This window comes from Sus scrofa, chromosome 8 (assembly GCF_000003025.6).
Source record: "Sus scrofa isolate TJ Tabasco breed Duroc chromosome 8, Sscrofa11.1, whole genome shotgun sequence".
NCBI lineage: Eukaryota > Metazoa > Chordata > Mammalia > Artiodactyla > Suidae > Sus > Sus scrofa.
This window is the reverse complement of record NC_010450.4, coordinates 120624375-120643346: the sequence shown is the minus strand read 5'-3', so window position 1 is coordinate 120643346 and position 18972 is coordinate 120624375. Positions and strand designations below refer to the sequence as shown.

Below are 18972 nucleotides of genomic sequence, written 5' to 3'. Positions count from 1 at the left end.
GATGAGATTCCATTGCCTGAATAAATGAACACATGACCTGATACCTGGTATGCAGCTATTGCTGGGGCTTTTTTCTTTTTCGTGACACCTGTTAGTAAAGCCCACCAGCAGCAGTCGGCTTTATCTGCAGGGCAGCAGTGATACCCTCTCACTGGCCTACTGTAGAGGTGATCCGTATGGAAAAAGGCACTACACTGTGTTTACGTACATAACAAATACTGGAAACAGTTCCACAATGAATCACATCTAAATTATATAAAGAATGCAGAAATATTAAAAAACAGTAATTGGGGAGTTCCTGTCATGGCACAGTGGTTAACGAATCCGACTAGGAACCATGAGGTCGCGGGTTCGATCCCTGCCCTTGCTCAGTGGGTTAACGATCCGGCATTGCTGTGAGCTGTGGTGTAGGTCGCAGACATGGCTCGGATCCCGCGTTGCTGTCGCTCTGGCGTAGGCTGGCAGCTACAGCTCCGATGTGACCCCTAGCCTGGGAACCTCCACATGCCGCAGGAGCGGCAAAAATGGCAAAAAGACAAACAAACAAAAAAAAAAACCAAAAAAACCCCCACAATAACCAGTAATTGGTTATAGTAAGCAGAGGGGAAGAAAAAACCATTAGCTGCTGTTTTCATTTCCATTCAAGAATAGCACCCTGAGAAGAATCCAGTCAATCAGTAATACCTATGCTGCAAAACAACAGGTACAAAGGAAAGTTAGTGATTGTACTGATTTTATTACTTTTACTAAGCCATTTTATCTTCCTCGCACTCAACACAAAGAAAACGACATGAAGAAAAATATGTTCTCATTATTCACAATAAAAAGTCTGCTTCATTCTGCAGGCCTGGCGTATTGTACAACAGGGAGCACTTCACGGCTCAAGTGGATCAAAGTACCAATTTGATTCTGACCCACCCAACAGGATCTCATGTATATTTGGTGACTGGACTAACTCCATGGGAGCTGTGATAGTGAATCATTTCTGTGGTATCCCCAGATCTCACTAAATAAGACCCTACACAAGAAAAGATAACAGTCGATCTGTCCATAAATTCTATCTATAGGCTCTTTCTTTAGTGTAATGTGGAGTCAGGGGCCCTTTCTTGAGTACATGGATACAAGTACTGCTGTGGTCTAAAGATTGCTGGATTGATGTTGTGTCTGTTATAATGAAGGTAGTAAGATATACACTGAAATCTGCCCGATTAAGAAACTTCCACAACTTGTCTCAATTCTTCAAATAATGGAGCAAGTTCCTTTTCTAGGCTGACAATGAGTCCTAAAACAAAGAGTAAGAAAATATGCACATTAGAAAAACGCTTATTAAAATGTAGTTAAGAAGCAAATGAGATAGTTTTCATAACTAAAATAAGCTATTATAATTCTAAATAATCAAAACCCATACTCGTTATGAAGTTTTCCTTTCAGCTATTATTACAGTAAATAAATGTACATATTAGAAGATGTAAAATTATGTGCTACAATTTTACATCTTTATACCTTGTTATTTCAAAATCTGCACTGATTCAGGAATAATACACACGATTTTTATTAAAAGCACACTTTTCTTGAACCAATTTCATTGAACTTTATCAAAAGAAAAATAGATATTTATTACATAAATTCAATAAAGCTAAGGCATAAATGGGTATTTCAAACAAAAAAAACCTTAAAAATGCTTGGTAGGAGTACAAAATGTACACTTCCATGTTTAGAAACAAACTAGTCTAGAAATTAGCATATCTAGCTTCTCAGTATTCTAGACAGCTGTATGTCTTAAATACTGCTTGTTTTATGCTCAAATAAAGATCCTCCTTGGTCTCACAGAGCATTAAAAGCATCTGGGAGCCTGAGGAAATAGGTTCTAAGTACTAAAATATAATTCTGCATGCTATCATTTTTATCAGCTAATGATTTTATAATGTGATAGTGATTTATCAACAATTGAGGTTTAATATACTTAAAATATTAACACTGCTACTATCCTATACAATTTAACAAATGTTTTCATATATAGCATTTTACAGCTTCAAAGTATTTAGAAAGGAAAGAAACCTAATAGATGACCAAATCTAAACCCCTTATTTTACTTAATTTTTTGCTTTTTAGGGCAACACCTGTGGCATAAGGCAGTTCCCAGGGTAGGAGTCAAATTGGAGCTGTAGCTGCAGGCCTACACCACAGCCACAGCAACACCAGATCCGAACTGCATCTGAGAGTTACACCGCAGCTCACGGCAACACAGGATCCTTGACCCAATGAGTGAGGCTGGGGATTGAACCCTCATTCTCTTCGATACTACTTGGGTTTGTAACCCACTGAGCCACAGTGAGAACTCCCTAAACCACTCATTTTAAACATAAGGAATCTAAAGACAGGCTTCAGTGACACAGCTGGAAATAGAACTTCCTCGAACAGCTTGGAAAGAAACAGAAAAAGAATGTATAACAATTCTAAATAGTCAAATCTGAAGGAGACAGACCTTAAAAAAATTCCACTTTAGCTCAAAGAGAGTCAAAAATTATAATTCAACTGAATACTGCCATTATTTTACACATACGTAGCCAGTGAAGGCTGCTGGGTATGAAATCTTACTGTTTTAGAAAACACAGCTTCCCAGTGTTTGTCCTCAGATTCTTCCATCCTCAAGAACACAAATATATTCATGCTATTCACACTCTTTAAATTCTCAAATTCATGTTGCCCACTATTGTTCAAGATTTTAAAAATCCTGCTAGATGGATCCATATGGAATTTAACTCATCCTTGATCATCTGTATGTGTTTGGTTATCTTCCCTACCCTCCTTTTGTATTCTTAAACTGCTGTAACGTGAGCAAGATACAACATTTGAGAACTGAAAATAACATTTCATTTTCCTTTCTATCTTAAACGATCACTTACCTATACACCATCTCATTTGAACTAAAAACTCCGTAAGATAGAGAAAGCACATATTAGCTCTATTACACAGATATGGAGAACAATTCAGAGAAGTTACATTTCCAGAGATTAAGGAATAGCTGGTAGGGCAGGGCATGAATTCAGGTTTTTCTACTCTAAATCTGCTATTCCTATATTAGCCTGCTCAGATAATGGTATCATAAAGAATTAAAAGCATATTAAAGGTAATTAAAACACACCTGTATTGGCATTGCTGCTGGCTATGAAACTCACCACCAAAGGTAAACGATTGAATTGAACCACCTAAAAAGAGAATAAGATCTACATGTGGTACATAGTGAAAAGGTAGTAAAATTTATATGAAATATCTTAGTCTTTCCAAAAAAACTTTGAAGGTCAATGTGTAAGAAAGATACTAGCTTAATATCATGGTATTATTATACCAGGAAACATGAAAGAGCTAAAAATAACTATTTGCATAAAACAGGCTTACCAATTCTTAGAGACATTAGTACCATTAGCCTGGAAAGTTTTTAAGGCGAGGCTGTGTCATCTGAATCTTTTTATCTTCTAAAGCCCTGCAGAGTGTCAGTTACTTAATAAGGGCTCTGTATATACTTGATTATTACATAGCTAAAGGCAATATTTCTCACTCATTCTAGTGGCTAGAATTTCATGATTCTTTTTGCCTCCTCTATACCACTGTAATTTAAATGAATTTTGAATTAACTATCCTTTTAGAAAACTTAGCTTCCACCAAACCCTCACAGGCCAAATTAAATATCAGGTGGGCTGGTTTTTTGCCTAACAGACATTAAAATACATAACTTTTAAAATTAAAAAATGTCACTTATGTATCATCAGTAGTACATGACTTATACCCCAGGAAATGTTTCCCTAAAGCAGAAGCTATTAATTTAGTCTAGAGAAGAAATGCCAGCTGGGGATTAAGAGATTTACAGCAACTAATTTTCTCACAACTAATTACCTCACTTATTTTTTATATACATATATCAAACCAAATGAAGGAATTACGAGCAATAACAAATTTCAATAATTTATCTTCTGACTCAAGGGAAATTCTGTATCTGTCACAACAACAACTTAAAAAGTGTGTCAGCTGAGAATCAGTTGTTAGGCTAAGGGCACCATCTACTGGAGGTAACAGTGACCTGACTACCCTTTTTAAGATAACATATACTTTGACTACTGAATCTCTTAATCTAATTTTCCGAATTAATTCCTGATGTAAAATGTGAAAAAAAAATTACCACAGTTTAACATAACCAATTTGAAGGCTAAAATTTAAAAATTCCATCCCCTTCAAAACTAAAATTTAGAACTATGAAACAAGATATTTTATACAGAGGCATAACAATAATAGTTGAGATCAGCAAACCATTTGATAATTATGAACCTACCTGGTAGGTATTATAGTAACAGATGATACTTTTATTTTTTGAAAGTCCAAGTTTGCTCCCTTGATCTGTTGCAAGGGCAAAAGTAGATAGAAAACCAGGTCTCAAAGCATGCTCTGGAGCATTATCATTGGCCACTGGAAATACAAATGAGCTACGTAAAAATCATGCAGTAGATATGATAGGGAAAAGATTTATAGCATTTTTTAAAAAATATAAATCTGTAAAAAACTGAGCACAAGGGTTATGCTTACAATATCAAAAATCTTATTACTAAGTGGGTCTCATTAATTCACACGGGAGAAACCACTCAACCAGAGGCTGAAGATCATTACCTAAGAGAAGAAATGCTGCTTCTCATGATTTTATTTTCAAAAGAATATTAAGATATTTCTATTTTCTTAATATCTAGCTTAAGGAGTTCCCATTGTGGCGCAGTAGTTAATGAATCCAACTAGGAACCATGAGGTTGCAGGTTCAATCCCTGGCCTTGCTCAGTGGGTTAAGGATCCAGCATTGCTGTGAGCTGTGATGCAGGTTGCAGACATGGCTTGGAACTGGCATTTCTGTGGCTCTGGCATAGGCTGGCAGCTGCAGTTTTGATTAGACCCCTAGCCTGTGAACCTTCATATGCCATGGGTGCGGCCCTAGAAAAGACAAAAAGACAAAAAATAAATCTAACTTAAAATACAAATTATGATTATCATTGCAATTAATAAATTTTCTAGTCAACTGAGAGCAAAGCTAGAATAATGAAAAAAGCTTCAAAAACTTTGCTCTTATAAAACCCACAGAAGTATCACTTGCAGATAATAATTCTACAGCTGACCATCTGTTTTAAGTTTCTTTAACTCACTAAAAGGTCTAAGTGGAGTTAATTGTACCAATAAGTGCACAGCTTAAGGCTTTAACACAGAGATCCTCAGAACAGTGGAGCCAGAAAATCTGATTTTGTTCAAAGTTCTCCTTTTAGAACTGAGAGAAGGTAAGAGACTTGCCCATGGCCGCCTATGTTCTATGGTGGACTAGAAAGCACATGGACCACACAGCCGATGATGGGTTCTAGGATTATCTGGTCATGGACTCACATGCAACTTTGGACTGACAGTGTACTCTTTGCACTTGACTGTTTTCATTTATAAAATAAAAGAACTCAATTAGGTGATTTCTAAACTTTCCTTCACCTCTAAATTTTGAAATTCTCTGACATATATGATAACCCCAGGTCGAAAATAAATTATAAACAAAATATGCAAAACATTATTTAATCTTTCTGTGATATTTATACTTTAAAAGTTAAAATTCAGGCTTTTTTTTTTTTTTTTAGGTTAACGAGCTCTTCTTTAGGCAAAAATCCTTAGTTTACTAAAGTAACTACGAAGTTAAAAGTTTTAAAAAATCTTATTTTCAATAAGAAAACAGAAAATCAAGAAAGAGTAAACAAAACCATAAATTTATGTTGATTCAAATGTACAAATATTTACCCTAAAACTGCTAGCAAATACTGATAAAGATAAATATATTGCGTGGAGTCTGTGTGTATAAGATATCCAGCTGCATATATGCCCACTCTCATCACTTAAATTACTAATAGTTTACATTATACCAAAAAAGTCTTTAATGGGAAACTGGGCCCATGATAACTCTGGATGCCATGGATATGTAAGTTATTTAAGATTCCAGTACAGCCTTCAACATACAAAAGCAAACATTTCCTTCAACTACAACCATCTTCTGAATGTATGGAAATGGGTTTTTACGCTTGCCTTTTACACTATTCATATATAAATACAGTTTTACTCAGAAGCAAACATGAGGCCGGCAGGGAACTGCTCCGTTTTACCTTTAATGACGGGGACGCCATCTCTATCTGACACAACAATAGCATGGAGCCCCTCAACACTAGAAAGAAAACAAAGTTAAAATATTATAAAACATTTTCTCAAAATATGCATCACAAAGTCATAATGGCAATTTTTGCGTATATTTCTGAAAAACCTTGGGGATTTAATTATTGATAAAAGCTCCTATAGTATGTTTGCCAAAACTTTCCACCATAACAAGCAAAAAGAGACAACATCTGCTGCCTTCACAATCTAAAAGGAGAGCGGCTATCATTTAAATCACCTCATACAAGAGTTCCCGTCATGGCTCAGCGGTTAAGCAAGCTGATTAGTATCTATGAGGACATGGGTTCAATCCCTGGCCTCACTCAGTGGGTTAAGGATCTGGCGCTGCCATGAGCGGTGGTGTAGGTCACAGACAAGGCTCGGATTCTGTGTTGCTGTGGCTGTGGTGTAGGCCAGCTGCTGCAGCTGATTCAACCCCTAGCTTGGGAACCTCCATATACTTCGGGTGAGGCCCTGGAAAAAAAAAAAAGACAAAAACAACAAAAATATCACCTCATACAAACATATGTAAAACAACAACTGTGGAAAGTGCTATTAAGAGCTATGTGGAGACCTGAGAGCCTATAAAAGGCGTGTTGATTTAGACAAGTGGTCAAGGAAGGCTTCCCTGAGGAGGTAGTAGCTAAGCTGAGGTCCTACAGCACTAAGAAAAGAGGGGCAGAAAGATAGCTATAGGCTGAGGGGACAGGGCAGAAAGAATGGAGCTTCTATGGCAATCCTGTCAGCCATGCCTACACAAGAGGTTAGCAAAATGGTCAAGACGACAGCTCTGAAGAGAGACCTGGGTTCCAGTCCAGGCTCTGGTGTCTACTATTTATGCTACCTTGGGTTAGCTGCAAAACCTCTCTAAGCCTCGGTTAACAATCGGAAAATGGGGATAACTGTACTTATTTAGCTATTGTGAAATTTAATAAAATAATGCATGTAAAGTTAAAGGCTACTTGTTACATACCTAATATTCAAAAATACTATTAACAGCAAAGCTGTCACCTGTGTACACAACATAATTTGACTGCAATTTAAATACTAAATTATTAGCAAGAATCCCTAGAGTACAAAAACATTAAAAATGATAATGGGGAAACATTCTCAAACTTTCATAATTTAGACAGCACCTATAGCCCTTTAACTATACACAAAACCTACAGCCTTGTAACTACAGGCATACCTCATTGTATTGTGCTTTACTCGGCTTTTTACAACCCTGCATGGAGCAAGTCTACGGCACCATTTTTCCAACCCCATTTGGTCACTTCGTGCCTCTATATCACATTTTAGTAAGTCTCACAATATTTGAAACTTTTTCATTCTTACATTTGCTGAAATAGTCTGTGACAGTAATCTTGGATGTTACTACTGGAATTATTTTGGGTGCCACGAACCATGCCTACCCAAGATGATGAACTTAATAAATGCTGGGTGAACTTAAAAATGCTCAATCAACTGGCAGTTCCCCCATCTCTCTCCTTTTCGGGTCTATTCTGAGACACAAGATTGAAGTGAGGCCAATTAGCAGCGCTATAATGGCCTCTAAGTGTCCATGTGAACGGAAGAGTCAAACGTTTCTCGTTTTAAATCAAAAGCTAGAAATGATTAAACTTGGTGAGAAAGGCATGTCAAAAGCTGAAGGAGGCCAAAAGTTAGGCCTCTTGCATCAAACAGCCAAGCTGTGAAAGCAAAGGAGAAGTCCTTGTGGGAAATGGAAAGTGCTACTCCAGTGAATACATGAATGATGAGAAAGCAAAACAGCCTTATTGCTGATACGGAGAAAGTGTTAGTGATCTGCTTAGGGGAGAGCCACAACATTCCCTTAAGCCAAAGCCTAATTCAGAGCAAGCCCTACCTCTCTTCAATTCTACGCAGGCTGAAAGAGGTGACAAAGCTGTAGAAGGAAAGTCTTGAAGCCAGCAGCAGAGGTTCATTCATAAGGATGAAGGAAAGAAACTGCCTCTATAATAAAAGTGCAAGGTAAAGCAGCAAGTGCTAATGGAGAGGCTGCAGCAAGCTGTCCAGAAAATCTAACACAATTAATGAAGGCGACTGCACTAAACAACAGATTTTCAATGGAGATGGAACAGCCTTTTATGGGAAGAAGGTGCCATCCAGGGCTCTCATAGCTAGAGAGAAGTCAATGTCTGGCTTCACAACTTCAAAGGACAGGCTGACTCTCTTGCTAGGGGCTAATAAAGCTGGTGACTCTCAGTTGAAGCCCATGCTCATTTACCACTCCCAAACTCCTAGGGCCCTTAAGAATGATGCTAAACCTAATCAGCCTGTGCTCTATCAATGCAACAACAAAGCCTGGATGACAACACATCTGTTTACAACATGGGCTGCTGACCATGTTAAGCCCACTGTCGAGACCTACTGCTCAGGAGAAAAAAAAAAAAAAAAAAGCTACCTTTCAAAATAGGATTACTTATTGACAATGCACCTGGTCACCCAAGAGCTCTGATGGAGATGTACAGGGAGACTTATGTTGTTCTCATGCCTGCTAACACAACATCCATTCTGCAACTCATGAATCAAGAAGTACTTTTGACTTTCAAGTCTTATTATTTAAGAAATATATTTCATAAAGCTATGGCTGCCATAGACAGTGAGTGATTCCTTTGACGGATCTAAGCAAAATAAATTGAAAACCTTTTGGAAAGGAGTCACCATTTTAGATGTAATTAATAACATTCAAGATTTATGGAAAGAGGTTGAAAAATCAATATTCATAGGAATTTGAAAGAAGTTGATTCCAACTCTCATGAATGAGTTGAGGGATTCAAGACTTCAATGGAGGAAGTGGTTCAGACATGGTGAAACAGCAACAGAACTAGAATTAGAAGTGTGCCCTAGAGATTTGACGGAATGCTGCAATCTCATGATACAACTTTAATGGAAGAGAAGTTGCTTCTTATAGATGAGCAAAAGAAGGTGGTTTCTTGAGATGATATGGAATTTACTCCTGGTGAAGATTCTGTAAAGACTGTTAAAATGACAACGAAGGATTTGAATATTACAAAAAACATTGAGGCAAGACCCTCCAACAGCAAAAACATGCCTCACTGAAGGCCTGGATGAGGTTACCATTTTTTAGAAACAACTTAAGGTATGTACATTGTGTTCTTAGACATTATGTTATTGTACACTTAATAGACTACAGTATGTTGTAAACCTAACTTTTATATGCACTGGGAAACCAAAAAAGAATTTGTGTGACTCACTTAATTGCCATATTGTGAGTGGCCTGGAACCAAACCCACAGTATCTCTGAGGTATGCCTATGTCTTGTAATAGCTGTAGAATGCAACTCAGAAATATGCTCAATGTTCTTACTATAACCTAGAATTATCCACTCCTTATTGCATTAACCTTAATATTTTAACTTATAAGTGAGGGATATTAACATTAAAGTACAGAAACTGAAATTAAATTTTTAAGATATCCCATTGTTGCAAATTTTTAAAGTCAGAGAAGTATGATTAAAATTAAAGTAGTAAATGTTACAAACAGAACCATTTATCTCCTTCACATTTATAAGAATGATGAAAACAACTGTGTATAAATATTTACCGGTATTATTTTTTATCATTCAGTCTTGAAACTATGGATTGAAACATACTGTATAAAACTGATAAACACAAATTTATTCTTCAAAGTTAAAAACTAGGTCATATGAGGCAGTTCCCATCGTGGCTCTGTGGTTAACAAGTCCGACTAGGAACCATGAGGTTGTGGGTTCGATCCCTGGCCTTGCTCAGTGGGTTAACGACCCGGCGTTGCCATGAGCTGTGGTGTAGGTCGCAGACTCGGCTCAGATCCCACGTTGCTGTGGCTCTGGTGTAGGCTGACAGCTGTAGCTCCGATTAGATCCCTAGCCTGGGAACCTCCATGTGCCGCAGGAGCGGCCCTAGAAAAGGCAAAAAGACAAAAAACAAACAAACAAAAAAAAAAAAACAAAAAAAAAACACCTAGGTCATATGAAAACATATCCTTCAGGTATTTGTACATATGTAAATAACTCTGTGCGGTTACAGGTGCATAAAATATCTCTGAAGGTAACAATGAGTGCCTCTGAGATAGGAATTGTGAGGCTGGAGGAAAAGGATAGGAAGCTTCTCACCCTATGTCCTTCAGTTCCCTTTTGAATTCTGAATTTTATAAATGTATTATCTACTCAAAAAATAAGCCTACTGAAAAACATGTAAAGAGTACTATAAATGTTTAGAAATATTTCTATCACTTTAGGTAACTCCTTTTTTCTTATTTTTCAAGGCAATTAATTTAAAGGCCAATTAATGCACCAAAAGAGGAGGAAGCAATCAAAGAACATTCTTTTTAATAGATTTCAAATCCACGGAGGTAAAAGTGCAACAAAGTAGAAAAATGACTCATATACTTAAAGGACCCATTTAAAGAAATCAGGTCACAAACATAAAAGGTGTTTCCAATTCCATACACAGTGAACAAAGAAAAACATGAATACATTTTACTAATAATTGAAAATAACTATGATGTATTAATAGGTACACTAAACTCATAGAAGAAATAAGTTAAATTTCATTAAGTATCCTGCAGAAATCTAAACCTTAAGCTTACTAAAACAAACATTTTTATTCCAAAAAAGCAAATGTTACATTAGTAATCAAAGACACCATACTTAGCTTTATTCATATAAAGATGAAATATTTGGTTATAACACAAGAAATTGTGATTATTAAAGCTTGGGACTGCTTTGGGTCACAACTGGATTTTAAAATACAAATCCAAGAATTATATTTAACAGATAACGCAAAATGAACAAAAACATGTTCCATTCACATGCAGCTCTCTGACTTAGCTACTGAAAGTCACTGCAGTAACAATTAAAAGCATGGACCCGTAGGATAGGGGTAGGAGATTAAGAGGTACAAACCATTACGTATAAAATAAGCTGTAAGGATATATTGCACAACACAAAAAATATAACCAATAGTCTACAATAACTATAAATAGAATATAACCTTTAAAAATTGTGAATCACTGTATTGTATACCTGTCACTTATATACTACTGCACATCAACTATAGTTCAATTTGAAAAAAAAATTGAAAAAAAAAAAAAAAAAAAAGCCTGGATCCGCAGCTCTGCAGTCAGGCTGCCTGTGTCCAAATCCCTTAACCTACATCTAGCAACAAATCAAAGTTAATATTTTAGAACTTTTCTTTAAAAGTGTTCAGAATATTATTATCTATTCATTCCTTGGTCCTTGGTTACAATACGCCCGCTTTCAAGAAATAATCATGAAAATGAATTACACTGACCTCAGTCATTATAGGAAAAAAGACCCATGGTGCTAACCCCTTTCCCTCCATTATGGAAAGATTTTTCATTATGTTTTTACAAACATCCTTTTTACATATATCGACTATGCTTCTGTTCCCATATTTTGTCGCCAGCGTGGGGATACCAGGCCAATTTTACCATTGTTTCAGTACGCTAAGCCTTCAATAAAGTAAATACAGATAAGAGCAGAGAAAGTTCCTGTTTTGTATGCTTCCAATATGGACACATTCTAGTTACCATAATTTAGCTGAATAATACCACTCCTTCCAGCAGCTGGGGTCAAGTGTCAGCGTGGTACATTAACCGAAGAAGTACATGAAATACAAGCTTTAGCTTTGCTAACTCCATAGTTCACAAATCACTAAGTAGATAACTCTATGAATAATAGATGTACACTATGATCAGCAACCAGTCACAGCCTTTCTTTCAAAGTGTGTTGGTGATTGTTCACATCTGTTATTCAGTTTATGCAGAAATAGCAAAGCATGTAATTTTGTTACCCTGCCTTCTAGTGATAAAGCATGTGACCAAAAAACTTTAAAAAGAGAGAGATGACTGAAATAGGGCGTGGCCAATAAAGATGAAATACAGCAAAGAAATGAAAAGTGGTAATACTGGAAGTGAAATCTGAATAGAAAGTAAACAGAGTTATAGAAGAAAGAGGTGGCTGATGAATGCTGACACTTGGCTGCTGTGCACCAGATGTGCAGCCAGAACAATTGAGGGAAGGCAAACACACTGACATAAGTAAGAAGAGTGGTTGACAGGAAAAGGATAAAGTAGTCCCAGAGGAAGTGACACTGCCAAGAAGCTGCACATTAAAGGAACTCTCAGAGATACTTTATATCATTAAAAGTGCAAAGAACAAAATGTTGGAAGCTAATTCAAACTTAGAAAGGAACATGCCTATTTGCCAGGCACAGAAAAGATGCCTGTTCCTTTTCTTAAGGATATACCTGAAGAGATAGGAAAAGAAGTGGACAAGCATTCTTCAAACTACTTTTGATAGGTTTTTTACAAAGAACTAAACACTCTAATGCTCAATGTTTCTAATTTTAAATTATAGTATATTGAACAAATATTAGTTTTAGCCTTGTTTCTAGTCACCTAAATATAACCAACAGTACGAGAAGTTTTAATGTGTTGGTAACATTTTTTAAAGGTCACAAAACAAATGTAATCTTTTCCACTGATTATTGAAACTGCTTTGGACAGTTTCAGCTTCCCTGGACATGTTTATGGCCCTTCACTACTGCGCACAACTTGGACTGTTGGTGCTGCTGATCGTTAGGCCAAGAACAGCATCCGCAGCTTGTCTTTATATTTGCCAGTAACCAGAAGGAAGACAGTAAAAACGATTCTAAGTATTGCTTTAACATAAAGTCAATGGTAAACACTTCAATAGTGTTTTCTTCCAAAAGAGAATAAAATTTTAATTTTGACCGCTCTGTAATCACAGTAAAGGCACAAGCCTAGAGGCGAGCCACACAAACCAATTTAGGGAAAAATCCAAACGAGGTTTTTTCCCTCCCCACCTAAACTGACATCTAAAACATTTTTAATATCAAACAAATGTGGAGAAATAACCAATAAGAAATGAAGAAAGGATCTCTATATATTCTGCTATATTAATTCAAAGGTTACTGAATTTTTCTGGAATGTGAAAATGGATTTCCCAAGTTATACTCCTGTCTTTCATGTTTTTAACTCTAAGGTGTCATTTTACATTAAACTAAATGTGAATTTTAATTCAACTAAAGTAAACAAAGTCCTTTGAATCAGTAAAATATTTAAAAGGAAGTTGCTGTCCTCCACACACAAGAGCTTAATTTATAAAACAGTGCATCAAATGGACTGCGTGGAGGCAGAAGAAAACCTTGTGATTTTCCCAAGTATGAGCTGCTAAGTCTAGCACTTCTGGGTTATTTAGGCTCAGCAACTATGTCTTAAAAGCAATACTAAAAATAAAAGCAAGTTCTTAGGTTTTTTTTCCCTTTAAAATTACTTTAACTACTTCAAAGTATAATCCAGTAAACTGCTATGAAAGAAATCTGGGTTCTGGCCCTCTGGCATTCACTAGTTGTTTAATAACCTCAGACAAATCATGTAACTTCTCTAGGGCTCATGTTGTTTATCTGCAAACTCAAAGGATATCACTTGTGCTACCCAAGATAATGTGAGGTATCTGGAAGTGCTAAACAACAGCAAAACACACAAATATTAGTCTAAGATAAAATTACATATACCACTACATAAAATTAACATATTTCAAGCAGAATTTATTTAATAACAAATTAATAATTTCTTACCTTGGCAATTTTTTATACAGGAATCGTTTTAGGTCCTGAAAGAGAATATAAAAAATCATATGATAATATGTCTTGTACTGGTTCTCTAGATACTGTCCTAGCCACATCTCAGGTATCTTGAGTATTCATTCATAACCATTCTTGCTTGTGTTTTTGCCTTTCTCTTTCTGCTTTTGATGCTTTAACTAACTGTGACTTGCAGTAAGTTAACTTTTTCCTTTAAGCTTCAGTTCCATTATTTGTTGAGTAGGTGTAATGATAGAACCTCCATCATAAAACTGCTGTTTAAAGTTTTTTTGGAAGATGCATAGGAAGTGATTAGCATATCCAGACGTAGAAACACAAATATGTATTAGCTATAATATTAGATCATAGTTTTTATACTACTGCACATCCTGTTGCTACTGTTGTGTTCACTTGAGAAGAGGTTATGAACATCCTTCCATGCCCACAGACTCCCTAACATCAATTTAATGATCCTGGGAGATGATTAGAAGCTGACTAGCTTCTTTGCAACTCATTTGCAAATGACAATGTACGTCAAATGTTTAGCATGGAACATAATCATAATTACAGAAAAAGCAGAATGCTTTATTTTGGTCTTTACACTCTCTCATCCAGGGAATTTCACTGACAATCCAGGCATCAATTATGAACTCTACATAGCAAATCAGACATCTGTTGTTACGACTCTCTAATTTCTACTATTCTCTAAACCTGAATGTTCATTTTCTTTCATGTTATTGACCCCAGCTTATCTTTGCTCTCATCTTGAACACATCGTCATAAACTTAACTCATCATTTTTCATTCAAAAACCAGATTTTCCAAATCTCTTCTTGCTTCCACGAATAGGACTACCAATCCCTGCTACATATTCAGCTTTGAAACACAAAGTAATATTTAACCCTAAACTTACATGTGTCATTTAAAAAATTTCATCTACAAAGTCAAATGTTTTTAAGCTGATCTCCTTCTCTCCTTTTCAAATGACACTACAATTTAGGTTCATTTTGTTATTTATGACTTTCACTAGCCTTCCAATTGATATGATAATCTCTCATTTCTGTCCCATACATGTCTACACAATGCCAATAATCATATATTCTCCTTCTCTAAATCCACAACTGCAGCGATTCTCCACCTTGACTATGGAAAACACTTGGTGAGCATATTAAAAACTTTGATGCCTGGGTTGGAGGTAGCTCCCCACATGATTCCCCATGCAGCCAAGATCAAGAGCCAATGTTTGAATGGCTCTTCACTGTTCACCAAATTACGTACAAATTCTATAGACATTTGAAGCTCTCTACAATAGTCTACAACTAATTTTACAGTCCTGCTTCCTATCACTTCCTCATACATAGCCTCAGCTCAGGTTGAACTGGATTATTCACAGCTCCTCCACATACATCCTACCTCTTCCCAGCTCTCTGATATTGCTTATGCTATTCATTCTACTAGTAATACTTACTCTTTCACTCTTACTTTAAAGAAAAACTGCTACTGGAGTTCCCACTGTGCCCACAGTGAGTTTAAGAATCTGATTGCAGGAGTTCCCATCCTGGCGCAGTGGAAACGAATCCGACTAGGAACCACGAGGTTGCAGGTTTGATCCCTGGCCTAGCTCAGTGGGTTAAGGATCTGGCATCACTGTGGCTGTGGCGTTGGCCAGTGGCTACAGCTCCAATTAGACTCCTAGCCTGGGAATCTCCACATGCCGTGGGTGCTGCCCTAAAAAAAAAAAAAAAAAAAAAAAAGAATCTGACCACAGTGGCTTGGGTCCTACCCCAACCCCCACTCCAACACAGGTAGCAGCATAGGTCCCAATTGCAGCTTGGATTCAGTTCCTGCCTGGAACTTCCATATGCCAAGGGTGCAGCCATTAAAACAACAGCAACCACAACAACAAAACAAACAAAAAAGCCTGCTACACATCATTTAGGGCTAATCTCAACCACCAAATACTCTAAACAGGCTTTCCTGATAAAGACAAACTGATGTAATCCCTCTCTCCTTTGAATTTTCACAAATTAATGTATGCACATCTATGATTACTTGCCTATTAAAAAAAAAACTTTAAAAACGCTTGAGGAGACTAATTATACCTTAGTCTTTTATTTTTCCTACAGGTCTTATTACAGCCATCTGTTCAAGTCTTTTCTCAAAAGACTTTTAGTGATTTGATTATGCCTAGAGAATAAGGCCTAAAGAATGTAATGGAAGACAACCAAAAACGGAGTGATAAAGGCACACAAAGTTGCTAAATGTTCAAACACATAATCTTGCAACCCAAAAAGAAACAGCAGATTCATATTAATGTCGAATAACCATTTAGCCTACTGGTTATGAGTAAGGACTCTGGAGTTAGTCTGCCTGTGCTGGTATCTTGACTCCACAACTTATCAACTGTGTAACTTGAGGGAAGTTACCTGCTCTTTCTGTGCCTCAGCATCCTCATTGATAACACAGGGATAACAATAACAGTGGCTACCTCATAAAAACTGTTTTAAGAATTAAATGAGTTCAATGTTCCAAAGAATATTTAGCATGTATATAAGAAAAACAAACAAACAAAAAACACAGTACGTAAAATGTAAACAAACACAAACATTAGTAGTATTAATTCCCAGCTGTTTCTACTAACTAGTACAATGAAGTTCCCTAAATTTATTATTCTGGCTATATGGTTGTGCTAAAGAGGTATTAGTTATAAAGCTCAGATTGCTACAATGAACCCAGAGAGACACAACCACTTACTGACAAAAGACTCATAGCAAACCACCGTTTAGAAATGGAAACGGTAAACATGCAGAGTCTGTCTTAGGCTCCCAGAACTTGGGTTGGGGAAAAAATAAAACTTTCTCAGTCTCAGGCACCTTAGCGTCTTTCACCCTCATTCCAAGCAGAAACTCAGGACTCCGCAAGTTATTCATATTATTCTCACACTCCAGATCCTGGAGAAAATTGGAGGGGAGCGCTAAAAAGAAATAAATTTGAACGTGGGACGTGCCCAGTAGCCTCATCCGTTTCCCTACTCTTTACTTCCTCTTGTGTGGGGGTATTAACTCACATCCGCCATGATGAACCCCTTTCTCCCGGAGGATCAATCGCCAAGCCTGGAAGAGAAACTCCTGGTGACTCTCCCCACAAGACTTCCTCGCCCTTCCCACCCCGACCCTAATAAGCGCAGTCAGTTCTTCTCAGGGTCGGAAAAGGCTCCGCGGCTCTAGGGCTCGGCCTCCCAGGCCCAAGGGAGTCGAAGTTCCCAGATGCCCAGACGGATAACCGAAATGCCTGACCTCAGCCCACTCCATCCTCTACCCCAAAGATCCGGGCCCAAAGGGGATACAGAAAGGGCGTCCTCTCTTTCACCTCACTGCACGCACCACCTGCGGGCCCAAAGCTGACTCCGGGCAAAGTGGCTCCAGTTACCTGGGTTTCTGGGCTGCTCGATACTCTGAGCTGTCACTTCAGGGACTGCCTGAGACAGGTTCTTCTAAGAGCCGCGGTCACATGATTTACGACCTCCTCTGAGGTTCCAGGAAGCACTTCCCACGTCGCCGACGCAGGGATTCGCGAGACTTCCGGGGAGGTGCTTCGGCGAGGGAGCGCGCAGTCGCGCCTTTGCGCCCCGCCCCACCCACGGCGGCTACTTCCTGCGCCTGCGCCTGCGCTGCAGGTGGATCGCGACGTCTATGACCTGTCCGAGCTGTCAGGACCCCGTGGGACGTTTTTGTTGGGCAGGGGTGCATACTTTTAATTAGGTGGTTTTTGTTTTTTTTCTTTAGGGTCCATTATCCTAAAGCCTCTTCTTGTAGATGAAGAAATTTGAAGGGGTGGTCTTAACATACCGTCAGCAATAGATTGCCCGTGATGAGAAGTCCCAGGTCCACAGGCTTCTGATCCCAGTTTCTTAGTCTCTTTTGGCTTTTCCGCTGGTGCTGCCCACGTGCTGTGACTCCAAGCCTTGTCTAGATTGAATCAACGATCCATGATTTTTCTGGAGATCTGTTATTTTTGTACCTCAAGCCTCGACATATGCAGACATTGAACAGCCTTTTTCACTAGCAACTTAGAAGGCTGTGCCTTTAAGGACTGCCTATATTGTTTTTGTTTGTTTAGTGCCTTGCTTGTTTGCACATTTAACAAAAATCTACAGTGGGTGGTAGAAAAATGAGGTCTGTGGGAACTTGCCTTTGACTGTATTTCAACTCCAGCCCCTAAAAGTGCAAAAGGAATTAACTATTGCTCAGCACATAAGTTGGATACTTATTTCCTAGTTATCCCTAGGAGGATGAAGTGGCAAACTAAAAAGCTCCCAGATGTTACAACTGACCGCCAGTCATTTCAAATAAACTTGACAGTTCCATAGCAACATGTCATTAAAGATCACTTTATTTTCCTTCATTTCTCAGGACACTGCACTTATTTTAGCTCCTCACCCACTTTAGTCTCCTCTTAAAGGAAGACACTTAAAACTTGTCTTCAGTTCCTCTGCTGTTTTTCTCTTTCCAGTGTTCTGAGAATATGAACCCTAAATCTGCACCTTTCATCTGAGTTGTAAGTTCACATTTTTAGCTGCTTGTTGGATGCTGGATATTTCTACATAAAGTCTATCACTTCTAACTCAAAAGCTCCTAAAAACTCCAGTAAATCTGTTTCCTGATCTATGTCTGTGTTCCATGATTCTATCAGTCAGGTATCATGTTTGCTCTCTCCTTCCTCATGTTCTTTTCTTAACAATGATTTTTACACCCATTATTTTTTCAAGCCTTCATTTAAATCATTATTCTATTCAGCAAAACTGTATCAACAGTCACTTAAAGGCCAACTTTACCTTCCTAAAATAATGTTATTGCTGATCAAAAAAAATCTATTTTTTCGTTAATAGCCAAATTTTTGCGAAGTTTTAAATCACTGCCTCCATTTATCCCAAATCCAATCAATCAAATAATTCTCTTGATTCTACTTGTGCCTGTATCTTAAAGTCACTATCTGCAGTACTGCTCTGGTGCAAGCCAAGATCCTCTCTACTTTGACAATAACTTCCTATCCTCATACATTCACTTTGGCCCGCCAGTCTTTTATGCATGGCAACTAAAATGTTTATT

At 37.6% G+C, this 18972-nt stretch overlaps 1 protein-coding gene across 3 annotated transcripts; it reads right to left on the bottom strand.

Annotated features, from left to right (window-relative positions):
- On the bottom strand, positions 717 to 17450 carry LAMTOR3 (late endosomal/lysosomal adaptor, MAPK and MTOR activator 3). Of its 3 annotated transcripts, XM_003129301.4 has the most exons (7): positions 17294 to 17449; positions 16932 to 16977; positions 13860 to 13894; positions 6168 to 6226; positions 4328 to 4461; positions 3146 to 3209; positions 717 to 1282 (listed from the first exon to the last, which is right to left on the bottom strand). In XM_003129301.4, exons 2-7 carry the CDS (start codon positions 16938 to 16940, stop codon positions 1209 to 1211), a joined length of 375 nt encoding a protein of 124 aa, XP_003129349.1. In that variant the 5' UTR covers positions 16941 to 16977; positions 17294 to 17449; the 3' UTR covers positions 717 to 1208. The 3 variants fall into 3 exon arrangements, with proteins under 3 accessions (XP_003129349.1, XP_020957385.1, XP_020957386.1); XM_021101726.1 differs by having other exon boundaries at positions 13860 to 16977; positions 17294 to 17450; XM_021101727.1 differs by lacking the exon at positions 3146 to 3209 and having other exon boundaries at positions 13860 to 16977; positions 17294 to 17450.

What these genes read in the sequence shown, in the direction of transcription:
- LAMTOR3 (XM_021101726.1), bottom strand. Translation starts at nt 13,966, where the DNA reads ATGTGGCTAGGACAGTATCTAGAGAACCAGTACAAGACATATTATCAT. An exon ending in TGGCGTCCCCGTCATTAAAG is followed by an intron (nt 4,462 to 6,167) that starts GTAAAACGGAGC and finishes TTGTATTTCCAG; the next exon opens with TGGCCAATGATAATGCTCCA. An exon ending in GTTACTATAATACCTACCAG is followed by an intron (nt 3,210 to 4,327) that starts GTAGGTTCATAA and finishes TTCTCTTTTTAG; the next exon opens with GTGGTTCAATTCAATCGTTT.